This window comes from Pseudonaja textilis, chromosome 1 (assembly GCF_049901715.1).
Source record: "Pseudonaja textilis isolate UNSWEBS1 chromosome 1, rPseTex1.2, whole genome shotgun sequence".
NCBI lineage: Eukaryota > Metazoa > Chordata > Lepidosauria > Squamata > Elapidae > Pseudonaja > Pseudonaja textilis.
In genome coordinates, this window is record NC_141990.1 from 194,796,348 (window position 1) to 194,823,566 (window position 27,219).

A 27,219-nucleotide genomic window follows, 5' to 3' on the forward strand; every position below is an offset into this window, starting at 1 on the left:
TGCAGAGACCTGCCCATGCAGTCTCCAAGAATCAGACATGACTGAACGGAAGAAAAAGGAGCATATTATAGCATTTTCTGTATAAGAGAACCAGAGAGACCAATGGTCTCCCAACATGTTTTAGTAATATCTTAATGTAATATTTATCTGGGACTGCTGCAGTCACAGACTTTAATCTAATTGACTCAGTATGATTTTCCACTTAAATATTGCTCTGGAGTAAGCTAATAAACATTATTATGGCAATTCATTGGCAATTTACTCAGTATAACTGCTGCCATTATTACCATAAATTTAGAATCCTACAGATTACAGTTCCTTAATACAAATGCAAGCTGAGTTGCACTGAATTCTATGGCTCACTATTAAACAATTACAATGTTATAATTCTTAAAATTATAAAGACTATACACACAAACAATCTCTAGTCCTCTAATGGTAGTGTATCAGGCCAAATGACACTAATGAGGACATTTGATTTGATTAATTTGAAGTATGATTACATTCAATGGAATCCCAGTTGAGGCTAACTTCAGCTAGTCCAGTGTGGATGACTTTGATGTAAATGAAGAATCAGTTTATTCAAGTAATGTACATCCATTCATAATATAAAAGGCAGAACTCTATCTACCCTGTATAGAGAATTTGGCCACCTTAACTAGTCTAGCCTTAATATTTGTAGAAGCAATGACTTCATCCAGCTTTCTTCCACTGAGGTTTTTCTCCTGATTGCAGATAGCCAAATATCAGAATCTGGGCATATTTTTGTAATAGCACATGCCTTCTTTCATAAAATTGGTTGCTTTTTCTGGCCTTACTCTCACTGGTTCTGTTTGCCATCTTAACTAGTAATTTTTCAAAAACAACGAACTTTTGAAGGAAAAAAAAACTTTTCAAAAACAACCTCAATTGAGCTGAGGTTGGATACAATGGCTGACAGGGCATCTTTCAACTTTATGATTTGAAGACTGATGGAATATTCCAGTATTTCTCTTCATACTGTAACAAATTCGCAACACATTTAAAACCTACTATTATTTCCAAGTTCTATTTTTTAAAAAAGAAAGTTGTTTCTCATCCTGCCATACGAACTACCAATCAGAACACAAATTGGAAACATAACCAATAATTTATTTTCTTACCTTTACATTTGGTGTGTAGAGATTTCTCAAAGAGGCAAGTGCTGCAGACAAACTATCAGTGCTGTAGCCAATCCACAGAGCCTGAAGGTGACTGGAAGAAATGCCCATTTTTCTACCGAGCCCCTGGCGAGACACAATGAAAGGTGATGATAGCAAAAACTCAAACAACAGAATTGCAGGGAGGGGAAACTACACAACGCCTTGGATGTTCCTTGACATTAAAAAAAAAAAAAAAGCCCTCATGGACTAAATTCTCACAGTTCAAAGTGGTTATCATAGTGGCTTATCAGACATGAAAATAAATTTTAGGTGTATAATCCTTTAAAGCACATGTAGCCACTCTGAACCCTAAAGGCCTTAGGGCAGGGGTCTCAAACACAATTTACCTGGGGGCCACTGGAGGCAGAGTCTGGGTGAGGCTGGGCCGCATAATATTATACTTTATATTATACTTTATATTTATATTATACACTAATATTATACTTTCATATCACGGTGGGGGCCACAGGATATCGTCCTGTGGGCCGCAATTGGCCCGCGGGCCGCGAGAATGAGACCTCTGCCTTAGGGTCTGTCCCTGCTGCCTGTTGAGTGTTTTTTGTGCCACCGCATGGATATAGCAACAGGCAGCAGAGCTTTCTCCCTGCCTGAAAGGGGGGTGGGGGGAGTTTTACCTTCTTTTTTTTCTGACCTATAACATAAAGAAAACTAGAATCTGATGGAGTGCCCAGAAGGGAGACAGACATCTAACTATGCATGTTTGCATAGATATAGATGCAGCTCTTGGAACAAAAAAATTGCCCATCCAATGTAAAGGTCCCTGAATGGTCTGTCCACTCCTGAGGAAGCTCGCTCTACATCCAGAGATTTGCTAACGGTTGCCCTACTACTAATATCCCTTTATAGAACAAGTGGTTGAGAGAATGCTATAGGTGTAGCTCTAGTCTTTCCCCCAATTATCTCAAGCTTTTTCAATTTCAGTTCCAATCTGGCTTTGGGGGAAAAAAATAATCTGTCTTTCTAGTTATCTGACTATTCAATTTATCTAATCAGTTTATATAGACATCTCTCTCATATTTTATGATTCTGGTCAGCTTACAATTAAAATCGTAACAAAAAGAAATCTAGAAAATAAAGCAACCATACAAACAATACAACCATTAAAAACAATTAAAACAAAAAAATCCCATACAGTATAACCATGGTCATCCTGTCAGATAATCATACGGGAGACAGAGAAAGTGCAATTTCGGGACATTTGGATGCTACCAATTATGATATCCTCCTATATTGCCTTGAGAAATTTACAGCAATGAATTATATAGTTACATGGTGTGGATGAGGGTGTACATGGTGTTTTTGATTCTGGTTTGGAGACACAGATTCAGAAAGTAGTATCTGAGAGCTGTGAATAATTTACTGGCATGATTTTGATCCTACCAGCATTTAGCATCAAGATAAAGCCCTACAGCTGAGTGCCATCAATAGGAGTTAGTAAAGGTTAGCAATGTTACTGGATCTGCAACCAGCATCTACTGAATGGGGTGGATGAAGGTCAATAAACTGAGGCAAGACGGACACTTTTTGGATGGGTAGTTCCTAAGTACTGGAATTGGGATGCTGCCACATTCAACGGGGTTTAGATTCTCTCAGAAGAATAGACATATGATTTGGAAGCGTTCCAAGAGCCATCAAGAATATGCGAGGTCTATGAATAACCAGGAGACCCTATTGCTAACTTCAGCGGGTATTCAAATATGCTCTTAAACTAACTATTCTAATAGTCTAACTATTAATATTCAGGCACTGATAAATTCAGATTTATTAGATTATTTTAATGCATGTATTTATAACATTTATTTTATACTCTTCAAGTTGGTTTCAAAAGGGGGAGCTTGGTTAGAATGCAGGTTACTTATGTCAATTTTACACCTCTGTTGAAGAAACTGCCACGGCTGTCAATTATATCCTGGGGTAGGTTCAAAACTCTAAACAACCTAAGGTCAGGACAGCCAAGGGATCATCTTTGTTGTTCAAAGCTGATCCTATTTCTGAGATCATTGGGGGAGGATTTAATGCATGTACTCAGAAAAACAAGGAACTGTTTGGTGGCCTTCTGTTGGCAATCTGTTGTTTAGTGATATTTAAAGGTTTTCTCTTTTTTGTCTCCATTCTGGAATGCTCAAATCACTGAAATTCTCAGAGCACCTATTATTATAATTTAATGTTACACTTGAAAATCCGTACTTAAACCAAGCCTTCTCCATTTGAACGTTGAAGTAATGACTTATGTTTCTGCATTTGTTTCCTTTTCTCCGTTGTTTTAAAAACTGGGTATTTTGTGTTTTATAAATTGTTTTGGAATGCTTTTGTATATGAGGTAACAATAATAAAGAACAACTATATTGCACAACAACATGAGGTTCACAGCTGCCAGTTCTTTAATGGTTTTGGCCTCCAGTTCTTTCCAAGCACCAAGAATGTTGTACTGTAAAAGGCACTGTGACAGAAATACCTAACAAAGAATAAGACAAAAGGGCAGATTAAATGGCAGAATAAGATATATCTCTTACCTTAAAAATGTGAGCTTTAAGAATGTGATGCCCGAGTTCCATTGTTTGCTGACGGTTAAGTTTGCCTTCCTGACGTGAAAAGAGGAATGCAAGAAGGGCATGCCCGTTCCTAAAGGCAACGATAAGAAGAATGGAGACAAATTTTAAAAGGTTCCTAATAAGTCCCTTCAGAATATCTCAACCGACAGATCGTCATTCTCTCTTTCCTCTGCCTAAAGTTTAAATGTCAAAATATATTAAACTTAGGAAGTAACAAAGCTATTAGCGCTACAGATAGTCCCTGACTTATAAACACGATTGAACCTAGACTTTTGGTTGTAAGTTGTTGCAATTGTAAACCAAGTCACCACGGGACCAGATTCAATTTCATGACCATTTTATGAAAGCCATTAAGTGAGATCAGTAAGTAAATCATATGGTTATAAGTCCTCATTCAACTTATCCAATGGCCTTTTTTTTTTTTTTGCTGGAAAAGCTATTCTCCAAAGCACCTAAAGGCAGAAGAAACAATAGATGGAAGCTAACCAAGGAGAGAAGCAACTTAGAACTAAGGAGAAATTTCCTGAGAGTTAGAACAATTAATCAGTGGAACAACTGGCCTCCAGAAGCTGTGAATGCTCCAACACTGGAAGTTTTTAAGAAGAGATTGGACCACCACTGGTCTGAAGTGGTGTGGGGTTTCCTGCCTAGGCAGGGGGTTGGACTAGAAGACCTCCAAGGTCCCTTCCAACTCTGGTACTCTGGTCTGTTATTCTGTTATTTGTACATCATTCTGAAACTAAACTAGTTCTTTTTAGGAAGAAAACATATTGTATTTATAATACCAGTACAAATCAAGTATAAAGATGCATGATTACAAAGTTCTGCAAACTCCCTGCACAATATTCAAACAGCAAGCAGATATACAAATATTTTAGTTTTCCCCCAATCATAATAAAACTATGGCAATGTAACTATGCTAATGTAAGTCAACGTTAGATCTTCCAAAAGATGACTTCCAATGTATTTCAATGGATTAATATGTTATGCATGTTAAGAGATTAAAAGAAACAAAAAGGTAAACACTTATTTGAGCTCAGCTTCGTGACCTCATCATATTATATTCTTCAAATAATACAGAAAGCTTTTTTTTTTTTGCTAACTTCTCAGTCTAGCCTCAGAATTTCCTTCCAATTAAGGACTAACGATTAGTTTTCAAGATCAATCAAAATATATGCTGCCTACATAAAAACAATAATAAAAAAAGAATTATCAAGTAATGCAGTATAATTTAATGTAATTTATTAAATCTACATGCCACCCATCTTGAAGTTCGGGGCAACTATTGAGTAATTACAGTCATTACAATGATAAGGGAAGGCAATGCTTTGGTGACAATGGACACTCTTAGCATTTTGTGAGATGGTGAGGGCCACAAAATGGGTGAAGCCACATCATATATACAGGTAGTCCCTGACTTACAACAGTTCATTTACTGACCGTTCAGTTACAAGAAGTAGGGCAAAAAGTGACTTATGACCATTTTCACACTTATGACCATTGTAGCATCCCCATGATCACGTGATAAAATTTCAGATGCTCGGTAACGGGTTCTTCTTATTTATGATGGTTGCAGTGTCCTGAGGTCAAGTGACGATCACCCTTTGTGGCCTTCTGACAAGCAAATTCAATGGGGAAGCCAGGCTCACTTAACAGCCATGTTACTAACTTAACAACTGCAACGATTCACTCAACAACTGGGGCAATAAAGGTCATAAAATGGGGCAAAACTCACTTAACAAACATTTCACTTAGCAACTTAAATTTTGGGCCCAATTATGGTCATAGGTTGAGGACTACCTGTACAACTGGGGGGAGGAGGGCAGGGGAAGAGATTTTAGAAATCTTCCTGAGTCAATTGTGCCTATCTAGGGCAGTGATGGCTAACCTTTTTGTCGTCACGTGCCTGCACCCATAATGCAATGCGCGCACAACCCTCCCGCCCCCTGCGCGGGCAACCCCCTGCATGCACTGTGTGCCTCTGTGCATGTATGTGTGACCCCCACTTGCTCTGTGCATGCGCCTCTCGCACATGCCCTGCCACCCAAGCATGCGCAGCAATACCTGACAATCAGTTGGCTGGTAGTAGGCGCCCGCGGATACGCAGTGGACCTGATCTGGGGGGGACAGCTTGCGTGTTAGCAGAGATGGCTCTGCGTGCTACTTTCGGCATGCGTGCCATGGGTTCACCATCTTGGATCTAGAGTCTTTGTGTCTGTGTCTGTGTGTGTGTGTGTGTGTGTGTGTGTTTTCATAAGGTTTTATTAGTATAGTATAGTATAGTATAGTATAGTATAGTATAGCATAGCATAGCATAGCATAGCATAGCATAGCATAGCATAATAATAAACTATATCAACTATAATGTATTCCTTTTTTCCTCAAAATAGGAGGAAATTATGTCTTCAGGTTTGGGGAATCCTCAGACAGGCCTCCTGGGCCACAAAAAATGTTTACTGCAGACTTGGGGCTGCAAGTTAGCCACCCTTGACTAGCACAACCTGTCTACCACAAGGTTATTTGTGATAAATGCCTCTTCGTTCTGAACTGAAAGACACCTTGGAGCAAATTACTTTAGTGCTATTTAATGGTTTTCACACACGTAACTGAACTTTCATTATTTTTATTTTGAACAATAATCTCCCCCAAAGTCATATCACAGTGTTTTTAAAGCACGCCTGGGTTTCAGTTGTACCTTACTGTAATTTTTGGTGGCATGAAAAACTCATCTGAAGACCCGTTAGAGCCTCAGTCAGTGTTACGTTTGTGTAGCTAAGAGAGCCTCGAAGGATAGACAAGCCGGGCACGAAGTCCCCAATTTTGCATACTGAAATGCTCGGATTGCCAGAACTGCAGCAGCAGCGGGACTAGCATGCAAATGATACATCTGCTCAGCAAAAGAGACCTGATGAAGTGCATTTCTCCAGGAGCCAACATGCTCATTCATTCTCCTTCATTAAATTTTGAACGGCTTCTAAATTTAGAGCACCAAGCAGCAGGGGCCCATAAATCTCAGAGAGCTGAACCTTTTTCCCCACCCAAATGAGACGAATGTCACTGTAGACATCAATAATCCCATTACAGACCGTACCCAAATTTATTTATAGGATTCACAAACGACAACTGGGGCAGAAAAATACTTATCAATGTCCCAAATTTAAAAACTTAATAGAATTCCTCCGATGGGTTCCCTCCTACCCTATTATTCTATATGATGGGAGGATATATAAACATTTGGAATAGATAAAGTAAAACAAATATCCCGTCTGTCCGAGTGTCTATAATCTCTGCAAACCTGACAAAGTCTTGTCTGAAAGTATGCGCAAGAATAATTTGGTGAAGAATTTTCAATGCCGGACAGACTCACTAGCATTATAGCAGTTGAGAACACCATCCTTGCTGTTACTAAATTTAATAATTAATAATTTATTCCTTAACAACTGTAGGACACTCTACTTTTGGATATGCACACACATCTTTTTATTTATGTATCTCTCAACCAACCTAAGTGTACAATGTGATGGCTCTTTAAAAGTTTTTCTCTTTAGTATCTCCTATATTTTACCTTGGCTCACACAAGAAGTCAGTGCTTTCCCCATCTGCTCTCCAAACAAGCCACTCCCTGAAGGAGGGATGGCAGAACATGCGTGTTTTGTCACGTCTTTTTATCAGAAAGCCTGAAAGGGCCTCCATCCTTTGCGAGAACTCTTCCCACTCCTGTTCACCATGTATCTGGCCAGCATTAATTGCTTGGAAGATCTGGTCATCTGTCATTGGATGAAGAGATGCTAGAGCCACATTCAGCACCGGGAGGGCTCTTTCAAAGGCTGAATTTGTCATGAATTTCATGTTGCACTGAAGCAAATAAAGCTCAGAAAGAGATACTGGAACGACTTTGTAACTTGCACTTTTAATCACCAGGTGATCCTTCTGGAAGAGATCTAGCGTCAATTTCAAATAGAGATAAGATCCCATGCTCCTCAAGATCAAGTGGTTGCTCACTTTCCCAATAGTCATGGCATCAACTTTTCCATTGAGGGAAATATTGTTTATTATATCCTGGCTGGCATTGATCCTGTACTGAATATATGCATTTAAATCAGACTGTATTTCTTTGTTTTCCGAAAAATCATCTAGGGAGATTGTGAAGAAAGGATGTGAGCTGGTTATTTCCTGCATTAGAGAAAGAAGGAGAAAGAAATAGGTACTTTATAGCAATTTGTCAAACTTCATTATTATATTTACTGATTGTAAACCCATGCTAAATTAAAGCTGGTGAAAGCTTTTTGAGTGAGAGTCAGAAAGACACATTAGCACTAGTGTGTATTTATTGAATGAACAGGAACACTTTGGTCTATCAATACCTTTGTTCATTTCCTATATTCATACAGACAATTAAATATTCAAACACTTATTATCAGAGTCAAAAAAACAACAACCAGATTCCTTATGTGCACAAAAAAACCCAATGCATTTATTCTAGTCTGCCTGAATGGTTTATATAAAAAGCATTCAAAATATTTTATTTGCACTCTAAAATGGCAATCTTTGATACAGGTCAAGTTCAATAACTTAACAGTGGTAGACCCTGACCCTGTTCTTGTGACCAAACAAGAGTTACTTAAAAGCTAAAGGCCCAATTTACAGTAAACAAGGGGATATGGAAAACAATGAGACATCTTATACTCATGAAAAACCTTTCCCCAATATGCTTTAATAGGGGACAATCATATGACTTTCTGACATATTGTTCTGATAGTCTTCCTGGTTAGGCCATGGTCAAGATTGGGAAGTGAATCCCGCTCTATACTGATCCCTATCATTCTTCAATTCAGAGATTTATAGTCTACAATACACCTTGAAATCAGATTGTATTGGAGAAAAGGAATTTAAAAACAAAACTTTGAAACCACAGATGTTTCATAACAAAAGAGAAAATGGAAAGAATAGAAATTCTAGCAAAAGGACCTGTGTGGTACATAATCATAATCAGGTCACTGCAGATGCTTCAGAATGCTACATTGCTCTCAACTCCTACGTTTTAGATTTTAGTGAGCATCAGTGTGAGTCAAACTGACTTCACAGTGGCTTTGGTGTGGAGCAACATTTTTACTACACAATGAAAACACTTGAATACAAATATTGCAGACTCAAAACAAATACATTATGACCTTTTGTACAAGCCTCCACTGCGTATAAACTATGATGACAGCCATTGCTAGGTATGTATAGTTAGTAAGAGCAAAAACTGTCAAAGTGTTCAGATTAGTCCTTCCAAGTAAAATTTAAAACAGTATTTTCTGTTCTGAGAGTGCAATGTTATTAACAGAGAAAAAAATATACCACCATTTGCTTAAATATTACCTGAAAGTTTGTTCTTACAGTCACAATCAGTTTTAGCCATGGTGGAAATTTAGAAATAATATTTGTGATAAATGAAGAAACTGTATCTCCATAATCAGGTTTATGAAATTCAGCTTCATTTAATCCATCTATCAAAATGATGCATTCTTCTTCTGAAATTTTCTGTTCTGAAAGACACGATTGTGAAAAAGCAAAAGAGGTAAGAACATTTATTAATAAATTGCAGCAATGAGATTTCTGATTAGAAAAGCAAATATTAATGCCCTTTAATTTTTATATAGTGGAACATAGGATGAAGCAAATAATAAAAGGCTATTTCCTCTTGACACACATTGGCCAACTTATTTAAATATAAAAAGTGGCCTATTTTCTAAGAAACCTACAGTGAAGATTCCTTTACAATTTCCCCAAAACATGTCATACTTTTAAATAGTTAAAATATTTTGAAAAAAAAAAGATCCTTTGCATGTTAATAGAAATGCTAAAATATATTAAAGATAAAAGAAAAAAAGAAGATACGGAATATTTTCAAACATGGGACTTGTTTCACCAATGGTTGGACAATAGAGGTAGAAATTAGGAACTAGAAAAATATTATTATGTAAGCAAATGATCCAGACAATACGCTGTTCACAAAGCACTTATGTATGATAAAAGAAAATGTATAAATAAACTGTTAAAAAAAAAGAAATACTAAAATAGTTCACTCAAGCAAAATGTTATTTTTGGCAATAGTACTAATTTAAAAGCTGACAATAGGTCCAAGATATTTATTGATAAGAAGTCAACATGCTTTAATGTGCTTTCATTCCCTGGAAAAACAGTTCCTACATGCCCAAATATTCATATTTTATGCTATTTTTTATGCAGCAATATAATCTATCAACGTATTACCAAAATTCTCAAGGTGTGATTTCTTTGTTATTGTTCTATTTGAAAACATTATTAAATACATATTTTAAGCACACACTATCTAATTATAACCTACAGCACTTCTTTGTATAGAAGGATTTAACTAAAAACGGTAGGAATATTAATATAAAACAATACTGACACAAATTCTGAAATTCATTACAAAGGTCAACGAGAATAAAAACAACAACACAGCACTGAGTAGCTTCACGCCTTCTTGAAGGAACCCAAACATCCCATTTCAAATTTACACAATGAATTATAGACCAAAAAGATAAAACAAATACTGTATTATGTTGTCATTTTAGAATCTTAGGAACAATAGAGAAGATGATCAAGCATGACTAACAACCAAAAAAAAAAAAAAAAGTGCTACATGTTTTATCCACTTAGTTATTTCATCAAAAAGTAGCAATCCAGGCTGGTATTTGTTTCAATTTCTATCTAACAAATATACTTAAATGAACAGATAGCAATTGCATTCCATTTTATCTAGAGAGTGGCAACATTGCTAAAAGTGGAATGATTACAAAGCATTTCTGGATTGTGGAATAAACATATGCGCGAACCCACTGCTGAGGTTCCATTTTGCAAATGGACGCACAGCGCCTCTCATGAATAATTTGTGTTTCCCATTATTGTATAGATCAAACCGTTTGGAAGTATATCAATAAATAGACAAAATTATAATCTAGAAAACTTTTGATGCTAATGTTCATTATTAATTTAAGACTAATATATCAACTCTCTCTTTCTCTCTCTCTCTCCTATCTAATAAATATATACATAATCTGGAGAGCTCCATGCATTCACAGCTCCTGCTAGAATAGAAGGTGTCATCTGTGGCAAGAGAGCTTTTGCACAATACCATCTGGCAACGTAACTTCAGATAGTCATTCATGCCCTAGTCACCTTAGTTACCAAGCACCTTGCCATGGCAGACCCACATAGCACCTCTGCTTCATGAACTGTATTGATTACCAATTTGTTTCCGGGTACAAGCCAAAGTGCTGATTTTTACTTATAAAGCCCTATGATATATACACGGCAATACCATCTCTAGAACCCTGGATGTATGTCTTCTCTCTAGAAGCACCTGCTTTCTGTAATGGGGTTCATCCTGAGATCCAGATTGCTCCCCCACTCCCCCCCCCCGCTGTTTACAAGAGCTGTGAAGCCCTGGGAAGGGAAGGAATGAGCAAGGAAGAGTGACATCCCTCACTTCATCACGCTTTGCTGTCTTTTAACAATGTATCATTCACTGTAATTTATTTGGTTGTTGTGAGCTGCCCCAGAGTCCAACAGCATACAAGTTTAACTAATAATAACACCATTCAAAGGTGCTGAGCTTGTCAATTGGAAAGCTTCACACCCCAGGTTTGAACCTGAGCACCACGCAATGGGGTGAGCTCCAGTTCCTGCCCATCTAGCAGGTTGAAAGCATGCAAACGCGAGTAGATAAATAGGTACCAGTTTGGTGGGGAAATTGTGTGTGCCTTTGGCATATAGCCATGCTGGTCACATGAGCACTTGGCCAGGAAACAGGTGACCATTGCACCCTAGAGTCAGACACGACTGAACAGGAAACCTTTACCTTCTTTACATCACCCCCATCCCATTTCACTCTGTATGGTATTTGTTCTCTTCTTTCAAAGAAAGGAAACCTCTCCATTGTTCTCCAGACCGCTGCTATGAAATACTCTACACTTTTCCATATTGGCCACGTGTATGTTTTCCTGCTTACCTCTCCTAAGATTCACCAGTGGTTCCAACACGCCTCGTTTGAATGCTGCCACAGGATCTTGAACACAAGACCTAAGGCTAAGCATACTTTGTAGGTGTGGTTCCTTTATCAAAAGTTCTCTGTATGCTGTTAACTGAGGTGAGCGGCAAAGTAGAGCTGCGATACTATGCACAAATTCTGGGACAAGGCATGTGTAAGTGTTGTCAGCTTGGCAGTAATGATAGGCAACAACCTTTAAAAAAAAAACACTGTTTAGAATTTCTGGCTGATAACCACACAAAATAATGAAAAAGGAGTATCCCAGGGTGAAATGCACTCTTAATTATTCCTTAATTAACCATTTGAGACATAAAACTCAGAAGAATATGCAGTGTATGTGCAGATCTCACTGCTCTATTTTAATACGCAATAATTAAAATTAGCAAACCTTTTTCTTCAGTGTGCATGCATATATTTTTACATCCGTTAGCTAAATATATTTGGCCCCCCAGCATTGTACATCTAATATAATTCTCTATGCAACAGTTGAGTAATTTGTTTTTATTTTTTGCAACAGCAGAATCACAATATGGCATTTTTTCTTAACTGTATAATTTCATTTACAAATATGTCTATAAAACATTATTTTTCTTTTCTAAAAAAATCTTTACATTACATAATATAATACATAATATGTAAGAGTTTTAAGAATATTCAAGAAACGTTTAGGGTAGAGTTCTTAATTTATGCTCGGTATTTCACAGAAACTCTTAAAAGGCCCTTGAAAGTCATCAGATATAATTCATTTGATGGCCTGTATGTGAGTTTTCAAGAGAAACTCATTATCAGTTTCATCCATTCTACAGAACATTGTCTTATTCAAGAATACAGACACATTTTGTCCCCCATTACATCATCTAAATCATCTAAGGACTGGGAATGGGGAGATGTAGCTAATTTATCATTCTTTCACTTCATTTAAGGAAGCAAAAGAACTTTTTTTGGCAAGGCCAATTGCAAACAAAAGCACCCCCCACCTCACCCCGGGGCCAATTAGGATCAATTCTTCAGCAGGAGAAAATGTTTTAAAAGCTGCTACTTTCCATCTTATAATCTTGGTCAGCATCAGAGATCCTGTGTTGCACATTGAAAGAATTTATTCTGTACCCAATGCCAGAATAAACAGTTAAAGCAACAGGAAATAAACATGGCACCTCATTAACCCCATGGGGAAGTTCCTGCCAATACGTAAATAAAACCGGAAAGTTTTAGTCCACATATTCAATAGAGTGGCAACCCAATCCAGTGTGTACAGCCTGTCATTTTGTTCATTTGTTTGCTTTTTAGCAGAATGCTATTTGGTTGCTGACAATCAACTCTACCTTTCTTTGGAAGTGTGGTTTCAAAGAATTAAATAATTGTCATGAACCTTCTTTTGGAGTCTCCACAGTTTAGGTACATTCAATTAGTGTTCAATTCAATTTAATTTCAGCAATTGTATTCCATTATTCAGAAATACAGCTGAATTCCAGAGTGCAAACCCAAGCAAGGGTGCATAAAACTATAGCTTTAATTAAATTACACTACATTAATGTGTGTGCTTTCTAAACATAGCATGGCATTGAGGATGACAGCATTAGGATAATAGTTACTTTAAGTAAATACTTCAACACCAAAGCAAATCCTCTTCTATTTCCAATCTTTTGCAAAGCTTTCCTATTTTCACAATCCTTCCTCCAAAGTAAAGGCATTAGAATTATCCCTGGTGCAATCTGCTAATTCCAGTTTACATAACTGTTAGATACATCAGTGACGAACACACTGTAAGCTGCTAAATCCAGTGTTTTATTTCTCCTCCCTCCCTCTTCATACCCATCATATGAAGATGAGGAAGGAAGTTATATTGAATAAACTACTAGGAGGAAGGGTTGTTCTTTTTGGAATTACAGATAAACTCTGCCAAAGTCAGATAGAAGCAGCAAAATTAGGAAGGGGAAAATAGTCTCTTCTCTGCCTTCATGCAGCAAAGTGAGCAAGTTTTATTAAACTAAAAACAATGAAATAAAATGGTGAGACACAGCCTTGTCTACCTACACAGCATCCTGAATTGTTTGTTTATATACATATACCATACGTGTCTGTGTGTGTGTACAGTACAGTATAAATGTCGCAGGGAGAATGTTCACAAACCATGGCTTTTGTATTTTCATAAGACTGCGGGGGGGGGAAATATCATTCAATGTACTACCTTGGATGCAAGGCGTCTAACTGATTCATCCGTTTGGTTCTGATGTTCCTCGACAGGAGGACCGGCTGAAGTTTTGGCTGGACTGGTACCAGCTGAAGGAACCAGAGATGGGGGGAGCTGGCTGAGAGGAATCTCCTGACCAGGATCATTGGCTGCAGGGGAAGAAGCAGAGACCAGAGTTATAACCGACGGCATCCATTTGTGGTATAAATTATGTCTCTGTAATGCTGGAGATGTTTAGTCTTCAAGAGAAACCTAAACCTTGTTTGAATTTTGTGTTCTTTTCTCAGGTGTTACCAGTTATGACTCCAGAGTATAGCTTCTGGCTAGGCTTCCCTTTGGAGTCTTCTAGTAACAAAATCTTGGCACGAGAAGTTAACTGAAACAAGCCAGCATCTCCAAAGAAGTGGATTACAGAAAGGGCATTGTACGTGCATGCATGCAAACACACACATTTTTTTTTTCTCCTGCTACCACAAAACTGTGTCATGCTACACTGATTTCTGTTTGTATCTTCATGTCAGGAATTTGAAAAACAATCACATTTTGTCATACAGTCTTACTCCAAAAAGGCTACAAATCAGCAAACAGTATATATAGGTGTGTGTGTGTGTAGGTGGGTGGGAAGAGGGGGGGGAAATAGACGGACAGGCATTAATTATGAGATACAATGGACCTCAACAGTATTTAGAAACCAGCCAAGAACTCAAGGCCAAAAGCACTCATGCTACTGTAGAGTATACAAATACTGTGTGGAGAGGGCATCTAATGAATACATGATGAAAAAAGACCTCTCCTTCCATTCTACACACACCCCCTCCAAGTTCATCCCAGTTTCAGGGGGCCTATTAAATGTGGTGATTAGCTATGCTGTGATCAGGAAGGGAAGGGAAAAGAATAGTAAGCGAGAAGTAGAATTTGTGTCCAGCTCTGAACATGAACATCAACTGAATCAATTCAAATTTGGTACAAAGTCATCTTGTGAAACAAAACAAATAAGTTAAGTATTGAATCTGTAGATTTGCCAGGAATATACGATTATTTCTTCCCTTCAATATATGATTCAGTACATGAATTTCCATTTTTTTTCCCTTTAAAGTAGAGTCTATTTTCTTCTTTAGAACTCCCTAGACGTCTTTTTAAAGTGGTTGATCTTCTGGCCTTCCACAATTTTATCTGTAGCCTCTGGCTGAAGCTCTGTGTCCTCTCTTCACACACCAGTTTTTGCATCATTTCTGGAAACAGGATAAATAGCTCCCTGTCACCAGCTGTCAAATCCATCCGGCACATATAAGATGGCACCTAGAATCCTGCCCATGTGGATAAAGAAGGCTGACATAGGCTGACTAGAATCTGGACGTGATCCACACACTTTTCACTGAAGCCTTCAGGAGAAATAGCTCTTCAGTTTCCCTGCCAAAACATGATCCAAGAAAATGGCAGGCGGCATCATCAACACAATGGGCCTTTCACTTGCTCTCCCCCCCCCTCCGCCCCCCCCCTTCCTCTTAATTTTCTTCAGAGTTTCCTTTTCCAAGCCGCTTTAGCTTCTTGGCCCACTTCTTTCAGAACCTTTTCCAGGATCTTTATGAGAAAAAGCACACTACCCCAGTGAATGGAGCAGAAAGGAACCGCATCTTCATCTCCGCTCCGGGCGAATAGGAGTAATCTCCCAATAGGCAAGTGATCCTAGGGTTGGATTAAGGAATGCAAAGCGCATAGGTCATAAAGGAGGTGAACTTTGCAGCCAAACAACTTTCACATTTAGTATAAAAAAGACTGTTTACAGGACCATGTACAGAGAGTCCTTGACTTACGATCACAACAGAGGCCAGAATTTCTGTTGCTAAGTGAGAAATTTCTTGAGTTTTGCTCCATTTTATGGCCTTTGTTGCCACAGTTGTTAAGTCAAGGGTCTTCAGACTTTGCAAATTTAAGACTTGTGGACTTCAACTCCCAGAATTCCTGAGCTGACTGTTGGAGGAATTCTGGGAGTTGAAGTCCACAAGTCTTAAAGCTGTCAAATTTGAAGACACTTGTGTTAAGCCAATCACTGTTAAGTTAGTAACATGGTTGTTAGGGGAATCTGGCTTTCTCATTGCCTTTGCTTGTTAGAAAGTTAGAAAAGAAGCTCACATGACCTTAGGACATTGCAATTGTCATCAGTCAGATGCCAAGCGCCTGAATTTTGATCACATGGCTCTCTAAAAGGATGCAAATGACCAAGCTATCTGCAAGGAATATAAATCCTTCCATTCCCCAACATCCACTCAGAGCTGAAGAAGCTTCTTGGATGAGAAGCGAAACATCTTTGAAAGAAAAACCAGAAAGTCCAGTTGCCTCCAGAATAAGCACCTTTGGGACAACGATGGCCTGGATGAATGAGAATATCAGTAGTAAAACAGTGAAACACTGTTTTTTCAACAGTGACTAAACAAATGGTTGTAAATCAAAGAATACCTTGTCTTTCCATATTAATGGGGGGTGGGGGTGGGGTAATAACAGTTTTATGATCGGTTAATGGAAAGTTTACTACCCTTTAGGAATGGCAATCCATATAAGACACATTTACACAAAAACATATATAGCTCCCCTTTATGAATTGAATATTTTTTTCCTTAAATAGGAAAAAAAAAGTTTCAAACCTACTTTTGGGAGAAGCAGAGCTGGTGGAAGCAATTTGCCTCATGCGACCTCCATGGCAGCTCAGTGCCACAAGCTTGGAAATAATGGCCGTCTTCCCAAATCCCACATTTCCAATGACAACAGCTCCCCTCGTCTCTGTCTGCTTGGGATTCTTCAACTTTTCTTCTATTGTTTGAAACAGCCAGTCTCTTCCGACAAACACAGAGTCTGTTGTTATGCTTGGCACTTCAAACAATAATGGCTTTAGCAAAATATCTTGAGGCTTATATGGGACAAAACGTGCTAAAAAAAAAGGAAAGACTTCATGAGAAGACAAAGCAATGAAAAAACTGGGGTTGTTGTTTTTATTAAAAAAAGAACTTAAATCCTACAGAAACATCTAATCTGCTTTGAAATTCAATAATCTAGTCCAGATACAGTGAGTCCATTTTAAAACGGAAAAAAAACACACATATTTGTCCAGGCTGTTCCCTTACTCTCACATGACTCCTTCTTCCAGTAGGAGTGCTAAACAAATTGGGAAGTTAGGCTCTCTAATGAGCACGCTAGATTTTTCACCCAAAATGCTCTTAGTTTCAACAATCATGTTCAGTAAGCCTTATCCCTAATTCTACTAAATAAATGTGTGATTTAAGACTTAACAGATATGAAGGAGGATTAAGGAAAGGATGGGGATCCAGCATTTATCATATAAATTAGAAAGAGAAAAGGCGGCAGAACAAGTCACAAATTCTGAGAATACCCGCTATGAAGACAGATAGCCCAAAGGGAGGAAAAAGACGGCAGCAAATTATAAAACCGGGTATCAAGCAATGGAAAATGAGTTCTAACTAATGTTGACTTTAAACACTCAGGTATAATGTTCTGGGCCCAGAACTTATTATTTTGAAAAAATACAATATTTAAAAACAAGTCACCTTTGTCTTTCATGACCATAGATATAGTGCGGAGTTCTTGGTGCTCTCTGAGCCTGGTTGTTTTCTTGCAGACATTTCATTACAAAACTAAGTAACATCATCAGTGCTAGATGTCAGCACTGATGATGTTACCTAACACTGGTGATTTCCCTAGTTTGGTAATGAAGCATCTGCAAGCAAACAACCAAGCTCTGAGAGCACCTAGGACCCCACAGTTCAACCCTGACCCACAAATATTCTCTTCTCTTGACACAGTCATAGTCCTCACGTTTTAATAGAAGTTCAAATTGAGGCGGGATAAATCAGTTCTAAGAATTGTCATAAAGAAGGGAACAGACTTCAGCAGTTTTCCACAAATACACCATCTTCAGCTTCTACGAGTAGCATGGCCTTCTAAAAAAGGGATAGTGGTCTTTTATATCGTGGCTTTGTCATAAATCTTACCTTTTATTTCTTGCTGAACTCTCCCTCCAGCAGTGCTGTGCCAAGGTAAGCGAATGGAGGTCCGCAAAGGAGTATTCCTCTGTCCATCCAAATAGCTCAGATCTTCAAGCTTTGTGGAACTTGTTGCTGTAATGAGAATAGCTAGGTAATCAGGAAGGTAAGAAGAACTGAACAAGGCTGAATGCAAGGATCAAAATTCAAGTGTGTAGCTCCAAAAACAAGGAAACCACACAGTATATCAGTTTTTCATCTTCATGCATGGATTATAAAGCTATCCTCAAATAAGACATGTAAGGACCTTGCATGCTACCACATAGTCTCATAGTGTTGCCATACTGGGTCTCGGAAAAAAGATGATTTGATGATGTTAAGTATCATTAAGTAGGAAAAGTACAAGGGTTAAAAAAAATGCTACCTGACCCTATCAGTTCAGACAAAGAACATTTCTTTCTTTGAGAAAGAGAAAATGTGTTGTCTAGAATTCTTTGGAAAAACTAATATGAACAAGAAACAACAACAGCAGCAGCAGCAGCAATCATCTTTGAAATGTTTCCTTGTCAGAACCATATCACGACTTTTGGCAGTTTTGTCACTCTGAAAATAAAGCCTTGAACTTTCATGGATATTAAGTTAATTCAGAGTTAAATTACTATTCTCTACTAATATGTCAATCGCAATATCCCATAGCCATAAATTTTAAGAATGTATTATGTTTCAAGTGATTGTTGTATTATGAAATATCAGATACTCAAGAAATTTCCATATTCTTCTTTTGAAGACATAATGTAACCCGAAATAGTTTATAGTAGGAAATAAATCTGTGCATGAAAGCCACTTTTACTATGTATAGTTTCCTGTTTGTAAATAAAACATTTTTCAAACATCCTACTTCTGCCCAAATTGCCTGGGTCCAAGCTCCTTTCTTTCAATTAAATACATGATTTGTGATGTGTATTTTTAATATAAAGTAACACTGGAAAGGGTTTAAATCTGATTTACGGTTAGGCAGTATCCGACTCAATTTTAATAGGATGTTTGACATTCGAATTATGTATTAAACTTTCTGCTTTTCTATATGACAAGACAGCTGAGATGACTTTTGAGTCAATGGATATCCAAAGGAGCAAGAAAGACTTTGTGCAGCATTTAACAATAAACTGTTATTGATTGGGTTCCCAGCTTCTCTTTTCCCAAGATTACTAATCATAAAATCTTTTCAAGAGATTGGGAAACAGACTAGTAAGACTAACACATTAATAAGAGGAGGTATATCAAAATAGAGAGTTCTGGTCCATACCACAGACCTTTACCTAAGTCCAAGTTGTTGCTTTTTTGGGAAGGTAGGGAGGCGGGGGGGCAAGATTGTTATACAATAGCACAACCTACAAAGGTATAACCTTCAACAATCTTGCCTTTTTAGAACTCTGAGTTATGTAGCAGAAATTAAAAAAAACACCTTGGGTTAACATTTATATATAAATTAAAAGGGAAACCCCAAACATATCCAACTGTAATAAATAGTAGTTGTTGAAACATTTCTCATTTACTGAGCAACTTTTGAGTCAAACAAGACAAAAGCAGAGACCAGCTAGTAACAATTAGCATCCTGATATTTGTGTGATGTTTTCCAAAAGAGCAAAACTCACTTTAGACATAATTTAGTTTGGAGATTTGGATAATTTCCAATATCTTGGAATAAGGGACTGTCCCCATTTAGCTCTTTCCCACTTAAGCAAGGTCTATCTTCCTCATTTCTCAAGTATTTCTAACTGAAGTGACAACAATTTGTACCCTGGCATAGCTCCAGTTCTCAAATAAACTGAATAACAGAATTAATTTTTGAAGAGTTCTGATGTACATATTGCAGTAGAGTCAAAAGTTCATTAATGTAAAGAGATTCTGAGTTTGTTTGCATGTAGAGAGTGAAATCCTTCAACTCTTACAATACATCCACATACAAGTCTGGGAATTAAGACTTATATACAAACCAAAAGCTGTCTTTAATCTGGAAGAAGTTTTTAAATTATTCTTTTTATTATTAAGAAAAGGCAAATTAGAAATTCTGGAAGTATTTCAAAGGATTTAAGCATCTCTTAGAGTTACTAAACATTGCTATAGAAGAAATAACAAAAACTTTTTAAAACTTCAAAACCAAAAATAAGAAAGTTGACAAACAGATCAGAAAAGCAAAGGGAGTAAAGTTAACTGTAATAAATAAAATGACAATAATTAGTTGGGTTTTTTTTGATGCATAGCAGAAAACAGGGGCTTGGAAATAGAAACATATTAGATTAAAAGGAGAGCTATTACTTCTAACTGTAGATCAAGAAACCAGGTTTTAACATTAGCTATATGCATTTAGCAGACAGCTAAATGCCGTTTAAGGGAAAGGGATCCATGAGGAGACAGACGCCCAGAGGAATTATGAGCTTTGTAATTCCCACAAAGAACACCATCGGTTCATCTCAAAGAAGCAACAGCCCAACATGCAAGAGGGAGTCCTTGAACTCAGATACAGCTTCTTTCATCCCTTCTTTAGAATCGCCATTCGAGGGCAGGCGAAGATCCAGCAGCTCTTATCCATGCCTGGATTGCTCAAGCAGTGACATTTACAATGGAAAAGGCACCTCCTTGTCTAAGTGGGCCAACTGCACTAACAGGGAAAAGAACTCCAGGGCACTTGCCTGCACTTGCGGAGCCACTTCAAGCTGGAAAGAAAATTGGAAAGCAGAGATCCATGGAAATGGGCCTCTGCGGTAAACCGGGGGGAGAGGAAGGAGGTCTATTGGGGAGCCCAATATCTCTATGGAATTACAGAAGATACAAGGCCACATCTGATGGATTCGTTCAGCTAATAAAAGAAAGCATAAAAACAACTCCAAATAGGAAAGCACTGGTAACTTTACGGAACGCAGGGAAGCAAGAGTTCTTAAACTTTGCAATCTAGGGCTAGTCTCTAAAATGGTAAATGAATGTGTGCGATCTCCCGTTGAAAAACACTATAAACTTTAACTAACTAAATAAAATTTCTGTGATAGGCACCAGGTTTTGACCTTCGCCTCCAGTTTGCCTAGATAAGCCCACTGCAGGTTTGCCCAAGGAAAACAGAAATAAGCTTTGACAGTTTTGCCTACACAGCCTTATCTGCTTTAAAAAAGATCAGTCTTCAAAGATTCAACTTGAAAGTGACCACTTCTTTTTTTATGTTTAAAATGTATTGTTCCGTAGCCTCTTGCAGAGGATTTATAATGGTTATATAACTTTCCAACAGGAAGTTTATGCCACATGAAGCATATCCAAAGCTGGACAAGGTAATAATGCAGCAACTATCCTTAGAGCAAATTCAGGATATAGTTCTTTCTTTTATGTATCCTGAATTAATCTTAAGAGTCCTATTGGAAGATGCAAGGGAATACCGTAAGCTGCTGGTGTAGCGTGCCTGGGCTACCGCTGCCAGTGCAATCACACTGTTTTGATGTGTAGAATAGCAAACCGCTTACTCTCTTGCAAACACTACCTCTCCAAACTCTCTGCTCGGTAGGGAGGGAAAGGGTCAGGCAAAGGAGAAATTGCCATAGAAAGTCCTTACTTTATTTCTCCCCCGTACACAAACAGGTTAAGTTATTTATTTATTTAGCATATGGCATAATAAACATTGACTGACAATGTATACTAATATTTCACCTAAATGAAAAAATAAATTAAATATGAATAAATACATGGAAAGATCTATATTCAGATACTAATGTCTAGGTCATCCAATCACTGAAGTGCAGTATTTGTTTATCTGGAAAAAAAAAATCAGAAACTGGAATGAGATATATACTCAGCTTACAGCCAGTCACGATGTGATCTACAGTTTGACGCGGGACCCCACAGTCACACTGAGGGAAGATGTTATACCCCATTTATAAAGTGAATCTCAGCAGACACCGTGTGAGGTGCAAATACTATGCAGGATTGTCCACTGCTGGCAAGATAGAACCTGGCACCTAGAATCATCTATATGTCTTCTTTGATTGGGCATTGAGCAACTGATTTGGCTTATACTATTCAGCTTATAATACTCTCTTACAATTCCTTCATCTGCAACCTCTCTGCTCTGACAGTAAGGGGAGGGTAAAGGTAAGAGAAAGGAGAGATTGCCTATAAAATCATGTTTCCTCCCTTCATCCAATAGTGGAGAGGTTAGAGAAGAAAAAATGTCAAGAGAATAAACTGTTGTGTCCAACCAGTTACTGTGTCCAACCAGTGACTGTAATGGAGATCACGAGGCTTGGGGATGCTGCAAAGGTGGTAAATTGACTGCAGATGAATTCTTCCACGCTATTGTAACTTCAAACAGTCACTCAATGAGTGGTCTGTAAGAGAGAACTACCTGTATATGAGCACCAACATTATTTATTATCAACAAGGTGGGGAACTAAGCAGGAATGAATTGTAATTCCGTTGCTCTAACTTTTATCTAAATGACTTGATAAGATTACCTGTCAAATTTGCACTTTCATATTCTTAAACTGGGAAATAAATTTGTTTCCACTTCATTATAGACAGTGTGGTAATATTATGTGGGACTCTATATAGTCTCAGAAGAACCCTTTATTTAATTCTACAGGAAGAATATATTGGGAATTAACTATCAAAAGACTAAAATCATGAGTTTGGCTAGAAGATCTGAAAGACATGCCAGGCATATAAATAGGCACTCAAGCAATTATGTAATTTGAACATCATTTTTCATACATTCATTAAGTAAAGAACCTCACGCTTCTGATTCAGCCCATAATGCTAAAATCTGTATATATTCCATCTTCATTTCTTGCAAAAAGAAGAGGATAGTTCTATTCCTGCTGCCTTGAAATTATTTGCAATAAAAACATTAGCACAAATGCTATATTATACACAGCTGGGTCACCCTCTGGTTTAAGCTTACTGGACCAAGTTCAATCCAATGGACTGACACTTCATAGCAACCTCATCAGAAAAGCAAGTCATGCGATTGGGTGACCAGTTCTTACCCATTTGCTTAATATACTTCCAGCAGTGTGGAACAAGCTCTTCTCACTAAGGCAACAATCCTGTCCATCCATCCTATGACGGCTATATTTTTAACCAAGAATTAACTACATGAGCCATAAATATAGGGGTGAGGAATTTGAGTTATTTAGCCTTCACAAAAAAAAATCATTTAAAAATAAAGATAGGCAGGAACCACCACCACCACCCAATTTAAAACTTATACAAACAAACAGAAGAGAACTCAGCAGAAACTGCTGACTATTGACTATATTTTAAAGTACTTCCATATATGACAAATTTCTCTTCTCAATCAAGGGGACATGAACCTCCGTTCCCTGACTAGAATCCTATAAAATTGCATAGGTGGCTTTTTGTAAGAACTATTACAAAAGGCAGAATATTCTATAAGCAGACTTATGGTTTATGTTGTACTTTTAAAAAAAATCCTGTTGTTGAGCTCTGCCTCTGTCTGTCCATTAGCTAAAGAACAGATCTAAATTTACGAGAATTGCCTTATGCTAATACAAGAGCAACATTAAAGGGAAATGTTTCCACTTCAGTAGAAGAAAATCTGGAAGGCAAACCAACATGAACTCTTCAGTTCTTTCTTACCTGCAACGGAATTGGGCCGAGGCATTCCTAACGAGCCACAGTTTTGAATGTAAGTAATCGGGCCATCTCCAGAAGATGCTTCCACTTTCAACGAACTTTCTGGGGATTCTGTGGTCTCCTCTTCTGCAACTGGTGAACAATTATCTGTCCTTCGGTCAATAATTCCTTGGTGTACACCAGTTCTGAGATTTCCTTCTTTAGACCATTCTAAACTTGATCCACTCCGGTCGTCATTTTCAGATGAACTTGTTACTGTCCCTAAAAACCCAACAAACAAAAATCCATAAAAATATACTCCTGGGTAAGAGTAAGTACACTTTTGGTTACACCCACACAATCATGGGAAACTCTGAATTGACGTAAGGAGAAATGATAGTTATGTGACCCATCTGGCAAATCTACAAGTTCTTTCATGTCATTTTAAATTATAATCCTTGGGAAAATATAGGATAGTCACTGTTCTTAGTTTTCACTATATATACTGTACGCCTCTGAACATTCAAGAAAATATGCCGTGACAACTACTATCATTTTATTGCGATGACTAACAACTCAAGCACTATTAAAAAATGTAAAAATTTGAAGAGAGCCTTATGGTATGCTTCCATGTGACAGAATTATTAAATGTTTTGATTTTTTAAAAATTGGGTCTTTTGATATATTATGAAAGAAAACTCCCTCCTGATTTTCTAATTGAGGGAAGAGGTTTTCCACTCAAGTCTGTAACCCTGAAAAGAAGGCATCTTGCCAAATGTCTCTCCCCGCCCCCTCTTTGGCCACTATCCCAGACCTTTCTCTTCTTTAGTTCACTGGAAAAGACGAAATTCTGCCTTTACTTTTTTTTTTATGTCAGTGGAGGCACAGACAATTTCAACTAAGGCAATAAAACACCAGAAAGAGAAGAAAAGCTATCTGAGCCAGTAAAAAGTGTGGGAGGGAGGAGGAGAAGGTGGTCTTTCGCTCAAAGGAGCTACTGGCCCAGAATAACGTAGTAGGAATGGAAACAGAATGGAAGCCAACTTAAGTGGCATAGAACAACTATTTTCATGGTTGAGCAAAGCTTGCCCTCTCTCCCCAAGAACACTTTACAAAAGGCGTACTTATTAAACTGTGTGCCGAATGAACATTAATGCTAGTAATATATTCACACACATAAAACTAAAAAAAAAAAAAAGTTCTGGTAGGTTTGCAAAATGGAGTCTGCTTCCCTTATCAAATAAATGCAGAATAAGTAAATTTATAAGAAACTCATGCAACATTTCGTTATTAGTTTGGCATTCTTTTAATGCTGTGAAGTGACTTGAGAGTTGTATGAATGAAAAGATGGGAAATAAAGTGAACAGATAAATGTAAACAGAAGGAACAGTCCATCATTTTCATTCCATTTTAAATTTTCTCTTTCAAAAACCACTACCGTCTTTCAATATTTGCTGGTAAGTATGTGTGACAGACTGATGGATCTTATATATTTTTATAACAGCACTAAGAATAAATGATATGAACTTATGTACATTGAGACAGATGCTCTTTCAGGATCCTTATTGTCCCAGCTATTTTTCCTTGGTTTTCTTCTAGATTTTTCTAAAGCTTTCATTTTAGCTCAGATCTCTATAGCTTACTCTGTGTTCATTTTACATTCCCAATTTTAAAAGAAGTATGCAAACCATTCCTTAGTATACAAATTCCTCTGCTTCCACATCTTAAAAATAAGCCACAATGTCTTATTTCTTGGAAGAGAAGCAGCATTTTACCAGTGTCCATTGTTTGCCTTCAACTACCATTCTGAACTGCAAGCTTGACCTTGCCACAGCAACTTCAAAGTAAACAGCTAAATGCTTTGTGTACTGCCACTTCCCAGGGAAATATATAGCTTCACAAAAATTGTAAGAAATCTTATTTGTATTTATTTATCAAATTAATTGTGCCAATTTCACAGAAAACAACTCTTCAATGTCCAGCTTGCAAATTTACTTCAGATTTTTTGGGGGGGAATTTCATACAGACCAATGTTGTTTTTCCAGTATAAGAAAACTAATTTTCCAGGCAATTAAACCTGGCATGGTAACTTCCAATTAACACAGACATCATGGTGGAGATGAGCCTTTTGCTGAGCAATAGAGCACTAGGTCATTCATAGGCACAATATATGCACAGCTATTTCCATATTTTAGACTGGAGTTCTCCAATCTTTCAGGCTTTGTGGACCGGCAGGAGGGAGGGGGTAGAGGGCATGGTTCTGTTTGATTGGCTAGCACGTGTGTGCATGCGCGTAGCTCCATTTACACAAGCTGCGTGCATGTGTGTCCATTGCTCACAAAAATACAGTTCTCCTCAAAGGGTTGTTGTTGTGGGGAAAATAAGAGGAGGAAGAAGTTGGGTTGGATATATTCACCACCTCGAATTACTTGTGAAAATAATAAAGGTGCAATATAAATGAAATTACTTAATGAAAACATATCTAATGTTTTACCTTAGTGGTCAACTTACTTCAAATATATGGTGGTAGTGGTGGTGTTAAAAGAATTGTTTGCGGATACATCTTAAAGCACGGGTGTCAAATTCACGGTGTCACATTGCTGTCATGTGATGTATCACAATGTTTTTTCCCTTCAGGGAGGTGGGTATGGCCTGTGCGGGACGCATCTGGCCTGTGGGCCACCAATTTGACACCCCTGTTTTAAAGGAATGAGGGTGAGAGAAACTTCTTTAAAACTACCACCAGATCGGTCAGTATTGTCCTTGCATTCCAGATGAGATTCAGAGACAATCTTATCAACTTTGAAAATACTTCAACAAGTTCATAGGGGTACTGAAATCTGAAGAAGGGACTTTGAAATTCATAACTCTATTAACTATTACACCATAGCCACATTATCGGTTTCTACAGCAAAACTACAATCTTCTCCATTCAACATATACCTCTGAAAACCACAATCTTGTAATCAATGAAGTTAGGTTTTCAGCTCCTTCTGGCCCAATAAGAGGTATAAGTAAATAGAACACAATTACATACCTAAAAAAATAGTCAAAGGAATCCCAGAGAATGACATAGCATTGAATGAAAGATCACGTTACATTTTTGTTTAAATAAACTGGAGTTACACGCCACCAGGAATTAAGATAAGAGCACTTCAGCTCCCTTTTCTTTGCAGCAGATAGCCTTTGCAGACATACACACACACACACACATAATAAAAAAGACAGCCAGAAGTGACTGCATTAACAGGAATTAAACTGCTTACCTATAATTCCACTGTCCTTGCTTTCCAATGTGGAGCTTGGGCTGCTAATGGTCCCACAGGGACTACTTTTGTTGGCCGCTGTTTTGTCAGCACAGCTATTCAGAGTAGAACAGGGACTATCGGTGCTAGGAGACGTAGTGCTGCTTGTTAGTGTAGAACAAGGACTGACTCCTTGACTAGCTACTGTGCACTAAAAAATGAATGAAACAAGGAATTAACAAACACAGCACAGATCAATCCACAAAGAGAACAGTTCATATTCAGCAGAAAAAAAAAAAAACCTGCACAGACATACAAAGTTCCCCTGGAAATTTCCCAGAATGATCTGTTGAATACTT

The 27,219-nt window shown here is 37.7% G+C and overlaps 1 protein-coding gene across 5 annotated transcripts in view; it reads right to left on the reverse strand.

Moving 5' to 3' along the window:
- Positions 1 to 27,219, reverse strand: part of TANC1 (tetratricopeptide repeat, ankyrin repeat and coiled-coil containing 1) — a 161,146-nt gene that overhangs the window by 26,628 nt on the left and 107,299 nt on the right. For all 5 annotated transcript variants that reach the window (XM_026697174.2, XM_087920155.1, XM_087920154.1 and 2 more), the window contains 10 exons: positions 26,882 to 27,071; positions 23,640 to 23,897; positions 18,009 to 18,134; positions 16,651 to 16,929; positions 14,002 to 14,153; positions 11,775 to 12,006; positions 9,119 to 9,285; positions 7,320 to 7,927; positions 3,716 to 3,824; positions 1,143 to 1,265 (listed from right to left, as the gene is read on the reverse strand). In XM_026697174.2, coding sequence (XP_026552959.1) covers positions 1,143 to 1,265; positions 3,716 to 3,824; positions 7,320 to 7,927; positions 9,119 to 9,285; positions 11,775 to 12,006; positions 14,002 to 14,153; positions 16,651 to 16,929; positions 18,009 to 18,134; positions 23,640 to 23,897; positions 26,882 to 27,071 — 2,244 coding nt within the window. The remainder of the gene's footprint in view (positions 1 to 1,142; positions 1,266 to 3,715; positions 3,825 to 7,319; positions 7,928 to 9,118; positions 9,286 to 11,774; positions 12,007 to 14,001; positions 14,154 to 16,650; positions 16,930 to 18,008; positions 18,135 to 23,639; positions 23,898 to 26,881; positions 27,072 to 27,219) is intronic.